The following is a 14482-nucleotide window of genomic DNA, read 5'->3' as shown; positions in this document are numbered from 1 at the left end:
GGCAGTCAGAGCTCCTGCTGCTGCCCTGAGTTGAGGGTTAGGGCTAATTTTTATAAGGCATGGGTACGTGACTTATTTTTACTGGAGAAAAGAAAAGATGATGTAAAAAGTCATTAAATGATTTCAGTGCAGATGGGGTCTGGTTATTGTGCGGTCATATAACTTTAGATACGAATCTGGCCATATAGATCGGCATGCAGGTGAGGATGCCCTGGGCTTCTCTCCCTGGGGCAGTCCTAATTCATACCATAAAAAAAGTCCACTGGGTCACATAGTTTGGCATGTAGGCCAGGTCACCTTGGGCTTCTCTGGCTGGGGCAGCCTTAATCCACATCAGCTACATTCACCCGAACCGCTCCCCTCACCCCCGCAGGACTGCCGGGGCCCCGTGGGGAGCCCGGGCCGCGAGGAGAGGCTGGACCCGTGGGGGCGACCGGGCCGGCGGGCGAGTGCTCGGTGCCTCCGCGTTCCGCCTTCAGCGCCAAGCGCTCCGAGAGCCGGGTGCCTCCGCCGTCAGACGCGCCCCTACCCTTCGACCGCGTGCTGGTGAACGAGCAGGGACACTACGACGCCACCACCGGCAAGTTCACCTGCCAGGTGCCCGGGGTCTACTACTTCGCGGTCCACGCCACCGTCTACCGGGCTAGCCTGCAGTTCGATCTGGTCAAGAATGGCGAGTCCATCGCCTCTTTCTTCCAGTTTTTTGGGGGGTGGCCCAAGCCAGCCTCGCTCTCCGGGGGCGCCATGGTGAGGCTGGAGCCCGAGGACCAGGTGTGGGTGCAGGTGGGCGTCGGTGACTACATCGGCATCTACGCCAGCATCAAGACGGACAGCACCTTCTCTGGATTCCTGGTGTACTCTGACTGGCACAGCTCCCCTGTCTTCGCTTGATGCCCACTGGAAAGTGAGCTCAAGCTCTCTCACTCCTAGGGGAGGAGGGTATGACACTGACAGGCACATGATCCGGGAGGGCTGGCCCCCCTGGAGTGTTGTGAATGACTACGGAGGTGGGGTGCGGGTTTCTCCGTCCTGCTGCTGGCAGGGAATGGGAACAGGGGCTGTCTGAGATCCGAGCTGGCAGCATGGGGCAGTGGCTGGAATCCTGCCCAAGACCAAAGGAGTGCTCTGTGCTGGCAGGTGTGGGTCCTCCAATTGCCCAGGACCCCAAGGTGGGATGCTCTCTTCCTGGTCCTCCGCTTCTCTGGGTCCTCCCTGATCCGTCCTACTCCTGGGCCCTTCTCTCAGAGATCATTCAATAAACCTAAAACCCCCTCCTACTGGTTCAGCCTCTCTTCTTTAGTGGTGGGGATGCCCTGATTCTGAGGAGCGGGGGAGGAGGGAAGGAAAGAGAGGAGGTTTGGGGGTGGGGGATGCTCAGGCAGAAGGGGGGTGCTCTTAGGCTGGATGAGCTATGGGGCAGAAGATACAGGATGCAGGCCCAGGTGAACGAGAGGCCAATTCACAGAGCTGGCCCCCAAGTTGTGTAGGTTATGAACTGGAGTGCCTGGCGGAGGAGGTGCCCTCCTGGCATGGGGCTCTGGCCACCTTTCTAACTCAAAGATGCCATATGCACTGGGCAGGGGCTACCTTCACCACACACATCCCTGCCCTGATCAATGAACAGGAGCCCAGGGTTTTCATTCATGACTGCTCTGGCTGCTTGCCTTGTCCCTAGACGACTGGAAAGCTATTTCTCTGTCCCCCATGCCAGGGGAGTGTCCCTGGTTGTCTAGAGATAAGTAGTTTCTGAGGTGACCACAAGGGGGCACCCCAGCTCCAGAGTGAGGCAATGACCCTGGGCAGCTCGCGCTCCTGACTAACAGGATGGTTAGGGGGAGGAAGGGTATTGAGGTCTGCCAATGGAATTCCAGATGGGGGTGGAGGAAAAGGGGGTCCTTTCCTCCCAGCTCAGGAAGTTTATCTTCTCTCATAAAATGTTTATCCTCATATTAAACAGACTAGAAGGAGCCAAGCCTCCCCTTGCTCAGCAACCTCTCAGGGTTGGGGGAGGGGGAGAAAAAGTCCTCCTTCAGGCCTCCCAACTCCGAGGGGGATGTGGCCAACTCCCCCACTGTGCTGGGCATGGCCTGGGCAGCCGCGCCACGAAGTCTGAGGCTAACCACAAAGCCCCTTCAAGGCTCCCCTCCTCTGACCTTCAGAAGCTGGCCGCAGCCCCTCCCCCAACCCAATGACTAACAAACCAGGGCTTGCCAGGCCCACAATCGGTTCAGCCTCTCAACCCAAGAGAAAGTGGAAAGGCCCCTCCTCAGAGTTTCTTCCCGACCTACCCCTTCTCCCTCTCCCGCCCCCCGCCCTCCCACCTCCCTTCAGAAGGCTGTCACTGCCATTAAGCTCCTAGATTTAACATACAATTATGGGGGAGTGTCCCCCACCCCACTCTTGCTGGTCATGTAAGGGTGGATATGACCAATAGGGATTGGGGCCTGGGCTGGGGTAGTGAGCTAGAGACGGGCCTCAGGCTTCCTGGCTCCCTGTTCTCCACCAGGACGTCCGGCAGCCATACTCGAGCCCATCACATTGCCACTTGATGCGAAGAGATAGGAGGATAAGCACCAGCTCCTCCGGGAATCAGGAACCCCAAGTTCCCCCCTGGGAAGAGTGGCACCAGAGGAGAAGCTGGGAAGGCTGACTCACACGATGAGAAAGTTCACACTTCTCTCTCCTAGGGCTTAATTCTGGCAACAACAGAAAAGATAGGGAGGGCCTTCCAAAAGCCGTGTGTGTGAGAGGGCCCCAAGTGGATGGGGTGAAAGCTAATCCAGCCATACCTGTTTGGGCTCTCCCCAAGACACAGTACTCCCACCTATCTCATCTCTCCCCCAACCAGGTCCCCCACAGACCACACTGTGACTCCAGGAGGACTGCAGGACCCTGCTGCAGTGTTAGTTACCCTGACCAACTGCTCGCTCTTGCAAGGATGCACACAGAGGCCCTCAGAGCTGGCAACAGGACTTTATTCACTGGAAGCTGGGACAGACAGACCCCTCAGCGAGCTGCATGCCCCAAGGTCCTGGCCCCTTCTGTATTTGGACCCTAGCGAAATGTGCACAGTCTGCCCTCCCCATGCCAGGGAGAGACAAGTGGAAAGGGAATGCCATTTTCCTCTGTGATGTGAGGAGTGAAGGGGGTACAAGCAGAAACCTGGTTATCCCTCCTGAGGGTCCCAGTGGAGCTGGGGTGCCAGAGGGTACATGGTCCCAAAGGCAGGTGCAGACCGTCCCTCCCTCCCACCCAGGGGTAAACTGATCCCAGCAGTTGAGTCAGGTTGGAGGGAGCCTCATAAGATCATGACAGGCAGTAGTGGTAGCTCTAAGGGCACCTAAGAGATCCTACCCCAAAGCCTCCCAGGGCACAGGGGCTCTAGCTGAAAGCAAAGGTTCAAGAGCATTCCAAGGCCCTTGAGTTGCCAAAACACCCAAATGACACTAATGTGTTGTGGCTGCAGAAGCTGGGGAAGAAGTGAGGAGGGGGCAGGGAGAGAAACTGCAAATCTCCAACAACAAAAAAAAAAAACAGAAGCAAAGAACAGGGGCTCCAGAGGCTGGCATCTGGGTGGGCCCTGGAAAGCTGGAGGGGAATCCACAGAAAACAGTCTCAGGGCCTTGCATAGTGACACACTCACCACCCTCAGCATCACAGGGACCCACTGGGTAAGGAAAAGCTATTACCCTGCCCCCACCCAGGTCATAGTCTCCTAGAGTATCCCATCTCAATGTCCTGGATGTATGGCTTAGAGGCTTGGCATGACAGCCATGGGGGCAGGTGGGGATTCAGGCCAGGAATTGGAGATCAGGTGCTGATGCTGTCCTAGCGCAGGTGGCTGCGTAGAGCGTAGAGGGCTGAGCAGGCAGAGACGGAGTCTTCAGAGGTAGACATTGAGGGTCTGCAGAATGCCCCGGCGGCACAGTGGGCAGTTGCGGTGATAGACAGGGTGGCGCATCAGGATTTCAGTGCAGGCCTGGCACAGGCACAGGTGCCGACAGGGCAGAAGCAGCACTGTCTTGCTCTGGTCCTGGCAGATGACGCACTTCTTCCGCTCCTCTTGCTCCTTCAGCAATTTCCATGGGTCTTGCCCAGCTATGGGCATCTCCTCATTGAGCCTCTCCCGGCCCCGGGCAGCTGCTGCTCTGGCCATCCTGACCTCCTCCTCTTCTGCCACTGATCTGAGCCCTGCTTCAGGAAGAATGTCCTGTCGCCAGGTCGTAGCTGAGGGTACCCTCCTAGGGCCACTGTGAGGAGCCCCAGGTGCCCCTCCCCGATTTGGCCAGCTCGCCAGCTGCAGGCTGCGGCTCCAGACTCGGCGCCAGGCCTCTGAGCCCAGTGCTAGGCGAGACAATCGCACAACATCCTCTCGGAGCCGGTGGTAGGATGGCCGGGCATGGAGCTGACTGAGTGCCTGGGTGGCGAGCCTCAGGGTGAGGTCCGGGTGCAACACAGTCACTGTCACTGCCAGCACGCAAGCCAACAGCACCAGGCCAGTGAGATTGACAAGCACAAAGCTGGCCAAGAGGCGGGCAGCTGAGGCCAGGAGCTCCAGTGCTAGTTGGCAGGGGGTCCAGAGGAGGATGGCCATGGCCACAGCACTGCTGGAAATGTGGGCTAGGAAGGCAGCCATAACGTCTGTCATCCTCCACAGCGGCCCCATCACCGCATCCCACAGGGCCAGCACCAGGGAGAAGAGGTTCTGAGTGCCAATGAGACAGATGTTGACCAAGCTGTTGATCACATAGGCCACCAAGCTCATAGCGATGGTACAGATGTCACAGGCCTGGCGCAGCAAAGCATGGCCATTGGAGACCACATTGAGGACACCCCGGTGCAGTATCTCCCGGCTCCTCAGTGCCCCGTGAGAGGCCAGGTGCCCCAGGAGCTTTAGGCTCTCCAGGCCAGAGCAACAGCTGTATAGCAGGGTACACAAGGCCTGCAAGCCCCCAAAGGTGAACCGTACCAAGGCTTCAATCAAGGCCAGCAGTGAAAGCACGACTCCGCGGCCCAAGTGCAGAAGACTAGTCAGTACCGTGTGTGGCAGGTTGTAGATGAAGGCCAGGAGCCAGGCCAGGGAAGCCAGGAGGGAGGACACCAGCAGGAAGTTGAGGTCCAACACCAAGGTCAGCACGTCCAGCACCAGGCCCACCCCATTCACTACAAGGTACACAGCCTCCATGATAGGGCTACGGAGGTTAGTCCAAAAGGAAGTCTCGCTCCTGGTTGAGGGGGCTGTCAAGGCTGTCAATATTTGGGGGGTCAGGGATTAATTTGGACGAGAAGTGAGCAGTCTCCAACCCAGGGAGAGAATCAAGAATCTAAGGAAGAAGTGGGTCAGAGGGAAGTGGAGTCTCAGTGGAGGGACAGGGGGCCAGATGCCGATCCAGAAGTCCCGGTTTTGAAGGCGGGCTGTTTGGAAGGGAAGAGGCCAAACATCTCTAGAGTGGAGGTGAGCCCGGGATGGAGGAGAGACTTCAGCTTTGGAGGCCCGGGGGTGGCGTACCACGGTCGGGCAATGGCTCAGACCGAGCGGAGACCGGGAACGGATGGGATCAGGCCGGGCCGGGGCCGGGTGGGGGCGGCGCAGGCTGGGCGCGGGCTCGCAGTCCAGCTACGCAGGTGCCCCTGTCCCCGCCCGGCCCCCGTCCCCCGGGCTCGCGGCGCTTTGCGCCCAAAGGGGGACTGGGAAAGGGAGTCAGCCTCAGCAAACCCCAGGCGCAGCCTCTACTCCGCTGGGCGCCGCCATCTTGTGTGCAAAGGGGTGGGGCAAGAAGCGTGACAGGGAGGGAGGGACGAAGAACTCCGGCCAATCGGTGAGGGCCAACCGCAGGGACGTCGAGCACTCATTGGTCTGTTTGAACGGCGCCCAAACATATTTACTTTCCAGAGGGAGGGGCGGAGACAGACTGAAATCCCCGCCCCTTTGAAGGCGTGATTGGTCAGTTGGCGGGCAGAGGCGGAATATGCCCTCTAGCCTCGCCCCCTAAAGGCGCAGGACTTTGGACTAGGCTAAATATGGGCGCCGTTCTTTTTCTTGGCCGCGCGGCGTGATCATTTTAGGTGCGGGTTGGGGGTCACTGCCTCCGAGCTGGGCTCTGGAATTGCACCGCCTCCTTAGCCTCCTCAGGCTCGCTGCCTCGTCCTCCTCTATTTATTCATTTATTCTATCTTTTATTGAGCTCCTACAAATGCACTGAGGATACAAAAAAGGTTTAAGACGGTGCCTGCTCTCAAGCAGTTCACACGAGGAAACAGATTGTTACAGGGGATTCCCAAGCTGCTATAACAAAGTTTCCTCACGCTCCATTAGGTTTTCTCAGCATCCTCAGGAGATTACCTCATTGTCATTGAGACAAGGAGGCCACGAACCGGAAATAGCTCACCCCTTACTTCAGCCGCATTTGTTTACTTGAACACTCTATTTAGATATCTACGCCTGGGAGGCTCCAGTTAGCCTTCTCTTTAATATTCAAATAATATTCAAAATATATTTGAGGCCCCACGTCAAATATACTGGGAAGCCGAGTGTTTTCTACTAACGTCAAGGATACTTGGGAATCTTATCTGTCCCTTGGTCACCATTGCTTTAATTTCCTGCTTGTATTGAACTCTTCATCTCCACTCTGGCCTCCTGAAAGTGTCTGTACGCCCCACCCCCTTCGCCCCACCCTGAACACTGCCTGAATCCTTCATTCCCCAAAGCACCACTGATACAGAGCTGAGGTGTGCAGCAGACCTTTACTGAGACATTGGAGTCCCAATGTCTCAGCGGTGACCTGTGGCCAAAATTCTTGTGACAAGTGAATTACTACAAAACGCTCTCCATTCTTCAACTAGGAACATAATGGCTGAAAGTACCACGTGACCAGAATGCGAAAGCAGCGCTGAATGGCCCCCCCTGGAGAAGTCAAGGCGCCTGCCAGTGCTGACTAGGGGAGTGGTCCTGGAAATGGTGGCTCTGTTTGGAATCAAGCAGTATCACTACTAACTTGATAATGTTTCTTTCTCCTCCAGGACTATTTCAGGTAAGAGCTGGTTCAAACACCCACAGGTGCCGAAGCAATGGTCAGGCATCTATTGGAGGCTGGAGGAGGAGGACTGAAGAGGTATTGGTGGAAAGAACCAACGCCAACTAACTTTAGGGAAGAGATTCAAAGTGCTTACTACCGTGAGTGACAGTGATTGAGAATAAGCCAGATCTTGAGAACGTTTACTGCCTGGAGGTGGTATCCTTGCAGAATTTTATAACAGAAAACGTAGTGGGTGGAACTAAAACCCTCAGGCATCTATCTGCCCCCAAGGGGCCTGCTGGAGCAACAGCTGGTTTCTGCTGCTATGCTAACTGCGTGGCTTTTGTTTTGCTGGGTGAGGATGCTAGCTGGTACAATAGAAGGGGTTTTTAGAGGTTGTTCGGGTTTGAAGATTAAGAGAGAATAAAACCATGAAAGAATGACTAATTCAGGAGTTTTGTTTTGTGGTATTGTGTGTACTATAACCCTCCCCTTCGCTTTCCCATCAAGCATTCAGTAAAATCTATATATACATTTTTTTTTTAAAGATTGGCACCTGAGCTAACAACTGTTGCCAATCTTCTTTTTTTTTTCCCCCTGCTTTTTCTCCCCAAATCCCCCAAGGACATAGTTGTATATTTTAGTTGTGGGTCCTTCTAGTTGTGGTATGTGGGATGCCGCCTCAAGGGGGCCTAATCAGCGGTGCCATGTCCGCACCCAGGATCCGAACCGGCGAAACCCTAGGCCTCAGAAGCGGAGCCGGAGATCTTAACCACTCGGCCACGGAGCCGGCCCCAGTAAAATCTATCTTACTGCTAAGGTTTTCCAGTTGGATTTTTTCCTTTTTGATTTAATTTTGCTTTTCAATTATGCAAATTATTTACAGGGTCCCAAAGTCAAAACTGTATAAAAAGTTACATCCGTGGAAGACTTCATCCTGCCCCCTCCACCCTGTTCCCTCCCAGTACCACCCAAAGACCCACAAATCACAAACATACCAAAAAATGTTTTCCTCAGTCAATCGGGATTCAGGGCTTGGCACTGGCACAGCAGAACTCATAACTCTGAACATCAGCTCTGGGTAACAACACCGTTCAGCCCGGAGAGCACTTCTCCACATCTCATAACCCATGTCCTGGAAACATGAGGTGACAGTGTCCCAATGCCACAAAGATCTGTGGTTTGGGCAAGGGACGCTTTGAGTGGTTGAAGCACTTAGGTAAGAAAAGAAATACATTAATTAAGTAGTCACATCCTCTTGGTTTTCTTCTTATTCCAATGTGTGGTTCCAGAAGCACTCAGAAATTAATGCTGTATTTGCAGTAGTTGGTGAGGAACATCTGTAATATTAATTCTTTTTTTTTTTTTAAAGATTGGTACCTGAGCTAACTATTGCCAATCTTTTTTTTTTCTCCCCAAATCCCCCCCAGTACATAGTTGTATATTTAAGCTGAGGGTCCTTCTAGTTGTGGCATGTGGGACGCTGCCTCAGCGTGGCTTGATGAGTGGTACCGTGTCTGCACCCAGGATCCGAACTGGCGAAACCCTGGGCCACCGAAGTGGAGCGCACGAACTTAACCACTCGGCCACGGGGCTGGCCCCTAAGTCGTATTTTGTAAAATTTGTATATATGTAAGTCTAGGCGAAACATGAGTGCGTATTTAATTGGCTTTAGCCCTGGTTTGACTTAAAGACTAAAAAAACACAACCACAATTTTAGGCACTGATTTAAAAGATTATTAAAGGGCAAGTCCATGATAATGGGACTGACATGGTTAGTAAGGATAAAGGTGAACAAGGTCATTTTTTTTGACCAAAAATCCAGAAGCATTTTTCGTGTCATGTGCCCATAGGGCACATAGTCGAACTTGTTACTAGTCCTGACCTCAGCTGTGCTGATTGTGATGGCCTTTGGAACAATATAAAGATTATATTCAATGTTTTCTGGATCTGCCCAAAGATGAAACATCTTGGAAAAACACATATCACATTTGACCTTACAACCACTCTTGGACACACGATGGGAATGCTGGTTAAATGCTGTTATAACAAGTAGATTTAATTTAGACGTGATACTGAAAGAACTTGAAGGGGGGCCGGCTCGGTGGCCCAGTGGTTAAGTTTGCACGTTCTGCTTCAGCAGCTCAGGGTTCGCCAGTTCGGATACCAGGTACAGACATAGCACTGCTTGGCAAGCCATGCTGTGGCAGGCGTCCCACATATAAAGCAGAGGAAGATGGGCACGGATGTTAGCTGAAGGCCAGCCTTCCTCAGCAAAAAGAGGAGGATTGGCAGCAGATGTTAGCTCAGGGCTGATCCTCCTCAAAAAAAAGAAAAAAAGAACTTGAAGAGTTAAGCAAAACGATGGAAGATTCTCAAATAAAGAACAAATTATGGTCTCAAATGGAAATTGAAATTACTCTTGAATATGCTCTTGAATATACTCTTGAATACTACCACACATATTTGAGATGGACTGTTGCTTAATATTAATAATATTGACAGAAGCTTAACAAAGAAATCTAAATCTGTTTGACTATTTTAGCTTGTTTTGTTTGTTTGTTTACAATTGATGATGCACTATTGATTTTTTTTTTTAAGATTGGCACCTGAGCTAACAACTTGCCAATCTCTGTTTTTTGGGTTTTTTTTTGCTTTTTCTCCCCAAATCCTCCCCAGTAGATAGTTGTATACTTTTAGTTGTGGGTCCTTCTAGTTGTGGCATGTGGCACGCTGCCTCAACATGGCCTGATGAGCGGTGCCATGTCTGCACCCAGGATCTGAACCAGCAAACCCCAGGCTGCTGAAGCGGAGCACATGAATTTAACCACTCAGGCACAGGGCCAGCCTCAATACTTTATTATTATTAACTGAAGTCCATAGTTTACATTAGGGTTCACTTTCTGGTTGTCCATCTTACGGGTTTTGACAAATGTATCATGCCACGTATCTATCATTACAGTATCATATAGAATATCTTCATTGCCCTAAAAATCCCCTGTGATCCATCTATTCATCCCTTTTCTCCCTTCTTCCCACCCCCAACCCCTGGCCATTACTGATCTTTTTACTGTCTCCACAGTTTTGCCTTTTCCAGAATGTCATATCATTGGACATACAGTACATAGTATTTTCAAATTAGCTTTTTTCACTTAGCAATATGCATTTAGGTTTCCTCCATCTCTTTTTTGTTTTTGTTTTTGTTTTTAAAGATTGGCCCTGAGCTAACATCTGTTGCCAAACGTTTTTTTTCCTTCTCCCCAAAGCCCCCCAGTACATAGTTGCATATTCTAGTTGTGGGTCCTTCCAGCTGAGGTATGTGGGACGCTGCCTCAGCATGGCTTGATGAGTAGTGCTAGGTCCACACCCAGGATCCAAACCGGCGAAACCCTAGGCTCCCGATGGGATGTGCAAACTTAACCACTCAGCCATGGGACCAGCCCCTCCTCCGTGTCTTTTTGTGACTTGATAGCTCACTTCTTTTTATCCCTGAATAATATTCCATTGTATAGATGCACCTAACAGTTTGTTTATCCACTCACCTATTGAAGGACGTCTCGGTTGCTCCCAAGTTTTGACAATTATGAATAAGCCGCTATAAACATCCATGTGCAGGTTTTTGTGTGGGCATAAGTCTTCATCTCAGTTGGGTAAATACAAAGAGCACAATTACTGGATCGTATGGTAAGGGTATGTTTATTTTTGTAGGACACCATCAAACTACCTTCCAAAGTGGCCGTACCATTTTGCATTCTCACCAGCAACGAATGAGTTCCTGTTGCTACATATCCTCTCCAGCATTTGGCGTTGTCAGTGTTTTGGAGTAGCATCTCGTTGTTTTAATTTGCAATTCCCCAATGACAAATGATGTCGACATCTTTTCATCTGGGTATTTGCCATCTGTATATCTTCTTTGGTGAAGCATCTGTTAAGGTCTTTGGCCCATTTTTTAATTGGGTTGTTTGTTTTCTTATTGTTGAGTTTTAAGAGTTCTTTGTATATTTTGGATACCCGTTCTTTACCAGATATGTATTTTGCAAATATTTTCTCTAGTCTGTGGCTTGTCTTTTCAATCTCTTAACAGTGTCTTTCACTGAACAGAAGTTTTTGATTTTAATGAAGTCCAACTTATCAATTTTTTCTCTCATGGATCATGCCAAAAATTCATTGCCAAACCTAAGATCACTTAAATTTTCTCCTATGTTATCTAGAAGTTTTATGGTTTTACATTTTACATTTAGGTCTATGAGACTGAGTTAATTTTTGTGAAACATGTAAGATCCATGTCTAGATTAATTCTTTTGCATGTGACTGTTCAGGAATTGTTTTACTTTTAAAAGGATGAAGTAATTTCTTTTAAATTTTAAAGTATTTTCTAAATCTAAAGAAGCCGCATTCTAATAAACTATAAGGAAACAAAGCTTGACAGTACACTCTGTTGGCAAGGCTCTGGGGAAACAAGCACTCTCATACATTGCTGGTAGGAAAGCAAAATATTATCACCCCAATGGAGAGGAGTATGGCAATATCTACAATGTCTACGTACACGTTATTACAAAACCACAGTAATCAAGTCAGTGTGGTACTGGCATAAAGACAGACATTCATATAGACCAATGAGTAGAACAGACAACCCAGAAATAAACTCTCACATGTATGGCCAAATGATCTTCAACAAGGGTGCCAAGACCACTCAATGGGGAAAGGACAGTCTCTTCAACACATGGCGCTGGGAAAACTGGATATCTACATGCAACAGCATGAATTTAGACTCTTATCTTACACCACATACAAAAATTAACTCAAAATGGAATAAAGTCCTAAACATAAGACCCAAAACTATAAAATTTCTAGAAGAAAACATAGAGGATAGCTTGATGACACTGAATTTGATAATGATTTCTTGGATATGACACCACAAGCATAAGCAACAAAAGAAAACATAGACAAATCGGATTACGTCAAAGTTGGAGGCTTTTGTGCATCAAGCAACACAATCAACAGAGTAGGGGGGACAACTTATAGAGTTGGGGAACGTATTTGCAGATCATGTATCTAATGAGGATTGAAGAGAACTGCCACTCAACAACAGGAAACCAAATAGCCTGAGTGGGGGATGGGCTGGGGGCTTGAATGGATGTTTCCCCAAGGATGATGTGCTTTTGGTCAGCAGGCATATGGGAGGATGCTCTCTGGTCATCGGAGAGGTGGAGGTAGGGCTGAGGTGGGATGTCACCTGTGCCCAGTGAGAAGACTACTAGGAAATAGAACATAGCAGGTGTTGGCAAGGATGCGGAGAAGTTGGAGCACTTGTGGACTGTTGGTGGGATTGTAGAGCGGCACAGCCACTACAGAAAACAGGGTGGAGGTTCCTCAAAAAATTAAAAATAGAACTACTATATGATTTAGCAATCCCTCTCCTGGGTATATATCCAACAGAATGGAAAGCAGGGTCTCAAAGAGATAATTGCACACACATATTCATAGCAGCACTATTCAAATAGCCAAGAAGTAGAAGCAACGCAAGTGTCCCCTGACAGGCAAATGGATTAACATAATGTGGTATATACACACAATGGGCTACTATTCAACCATAAAAACGAATGAAATTGTGAAACATGCTACAACATGGATGAAATGTGAAAACATAATGCTAAGGGAAAGAAGCCAGTCACAGAAAGTTGAGGGGTCGGCCCGATGGCGCAGTGGTTAAGTTCCCACGTTCCACTTTGGCAGCCAGGGTTTGCCGGTTCGGATCCCGGATGTGGATGTGGCACCGCTTGGCAATAAGCCATGCTGTGGTAGGCGTTCCACATATAAAGTAGAGGAAGATGGGCACGGATGTTAGCTCAGGGCCAGTCTTCCTCAGCAAAAAGAGGGCTAATCTTCCTCAAAAAAAAAAGAAGTTACCCAGTAGGAACTCATGCTTTATAATATATATATAAAATATATATTATATATATTACAAATAATATATTATATATAATATATTATATATTAGATATATATCTATATATAATAGATTAGATAAGTGTTATACTAATATATATTAGATTAGATGTATTATATATACATATGTATGATATGTACATTTTTTTTACCTAGCTATGTCCACTGAAAGCACGTAGAAGCAATAATACCCCACTAGCAATAGTACCCAGATCTTGGTTTCTAACTACCATCCTCACTAAAAGGAACTGGGATTCCTTGGAAAAATGGTTGATTACAGGGCTGGGGCAGAGATGGTACCATGTGAACTTGGAACATCTTGTTGGGCCAGAAAGAAAGTAGTGCCAAAAATTATGGGGCGAGGGTCAGTGTCAAAGGACAAAGGAGGGGGCTGGCCCAGTGGTGCAGCGGTTAAGTTTGCACGTTCCGCTTCTTGGCGGCCCGAGGTTCCCTGGTTCGGATCCCGGGTGCAGACATGGCACCACTTGGCACGCCATGCTGGGGTAGGCGTCCCACATATAAAGCAGAGGAAAATGGGCACGGATGTTAGCTCAGGGCCAGGCTTCCTCAGCAAAAACAGGAGGATTGGCAGATGTTAGCTCAGGGCTAATCTTCCTCAAAAAAATAAAAAATTTAAAAAAAAAAGACACAGGAGCCATCTCAAAGGTGGCCAAATCTGGGTTAATTTCATCATCAATATAAATAAGGACAGTAATGGAATAAAACTCATTGAATAAAATAGGAATCCATGAGTCTAAACTGATAATAAAAAGATACAGATAAACGAATAAATGTGACGAGAGGGCTCTTCTGCACAGTGGAATGCCGACTGGTACACAAGGAGGGAGGCTGAGGGGGGAAATCACCATTTTAAAACCATCATAGTAAAAATTGGTTCCAGCCAGACCCATCAAGGGATGCTAATGTTCATATTATGTAGTATTCCAGCCTGGGATGCATAACCATAATTTAAGCACAAGGATACATCGGACAATCCAAATTGACAAATAGGAAAAACAAAGTCTGAGGAACTGCTGCAGATTCAAGGAGAGTAATGAGACCTGAGGACCACACGCGCTAGAGGATTCTGGACTGCATCCCGCACGAGAGAGGATGAGCACACGCTGCCAGCAACATTACTGGGACTCTTGTCGGACCAGAGTATGGATTATAGATTAGAAATGTCTTGTATCAATTTAAATCTTTTTTTTGGTCTTGTTTTGTTTTTTTGTTTTGTTTTTGAGGAAGACTAGCCCTGAGCTAACATCTGCTGCCAATCCTCCTGTTTTTGCTGAGGAAGGCTGGCCCTGAGCTAACATCTGTGCCCATCTTCCTCTACTTTATACGTGGGATGCCTGCCATAGCATGGCTTGCCCAGCGGTCATGTCCGCACTCAGGATCCGAACCTGTGAACCCCGGGCCACTGAAGTGGAATGTGCGCACTTAACCACTGCACCACCAGGCCAGCCCCCAAAAATCTTTTAAATTTGATCACTGTACTGTGGTTATATAGAATA

At 49.2% G+C, this 14482-nt stretch overlaps 2 protein-coding genes across 3 annotated transcripts in view; one reads left to right on the top strand and one right to left on the bottom strand.

The window, feature by feature from the left end:
• The window catches only part of C1QTNF5 (C1q and TNF related 5), a 2593-nt gene extending 1316 nt beyond the window's left edge, over positions 1 to 1277 (top strand). For both annotated transcript variants that reach the window (XM_046685895.1, XM_046685894.1), the window contains exon 3: positions 374 to 1277. In XM_046685895.1, the coding sequence (XP_046541851.1) occupies positions 374 to 891 (518 nt within the window). In that variant the 3' untranslated portion in view covers positions 892 to 1277. The remainder of the gene's footprint in view (positions 1 to 373) is intronic.
• A 1680-nt stretch (positions 1278 to 2957) lies between these two features.
• On the bottom strand, positions 2958 to 5793 carry RNF26 (ring finger protein 26). Its single transcript, XM_046638531.1, has one exon. It carries the CDS (start codon positions 5183 to 5185, stop codon positions 3884 to 3886), a length of 1302 nt encoding a protein of 433 aa, XP_046494487.1. The 5' UTR covers positions 5186 to 5793; the 3' UTR covers positions 2958 to 3883.
• Positions 5794 to 14482: the final 8689 nt, after the last annotated feature.

The sequence above is a fragment of the Equus quagga genome, chromosome 14 (genome assembly GCF_021613505.1).
Source record: "Equus quagga isolate Etosha38 chromosome 14, UCLA_HA_Equagga_1.0, whole genome shotgun sequence".
In the NCBI taxonomy this organism is placed as follows: Eukaryota; Metazoa; Chordata; class Mammalia; order Perissodactyla; family Equidae; genus Equus; species Equus quagga.
The sequence above is the reverse complement of the archived record's forward strand: the minus strand, read 5'-3'. Positions and strand labels throughout refer to the sequence as shown.

Excerpts from the sequence above, each read along its gene's own strand:
- RNF26 (XM_046638531.1), bottom strand. The coding sequence starts at position 5,185 with ATGGAGGCTGTGTACCTTGTAGTGAATGGGGTGGGCCTGGTGCTGGAC.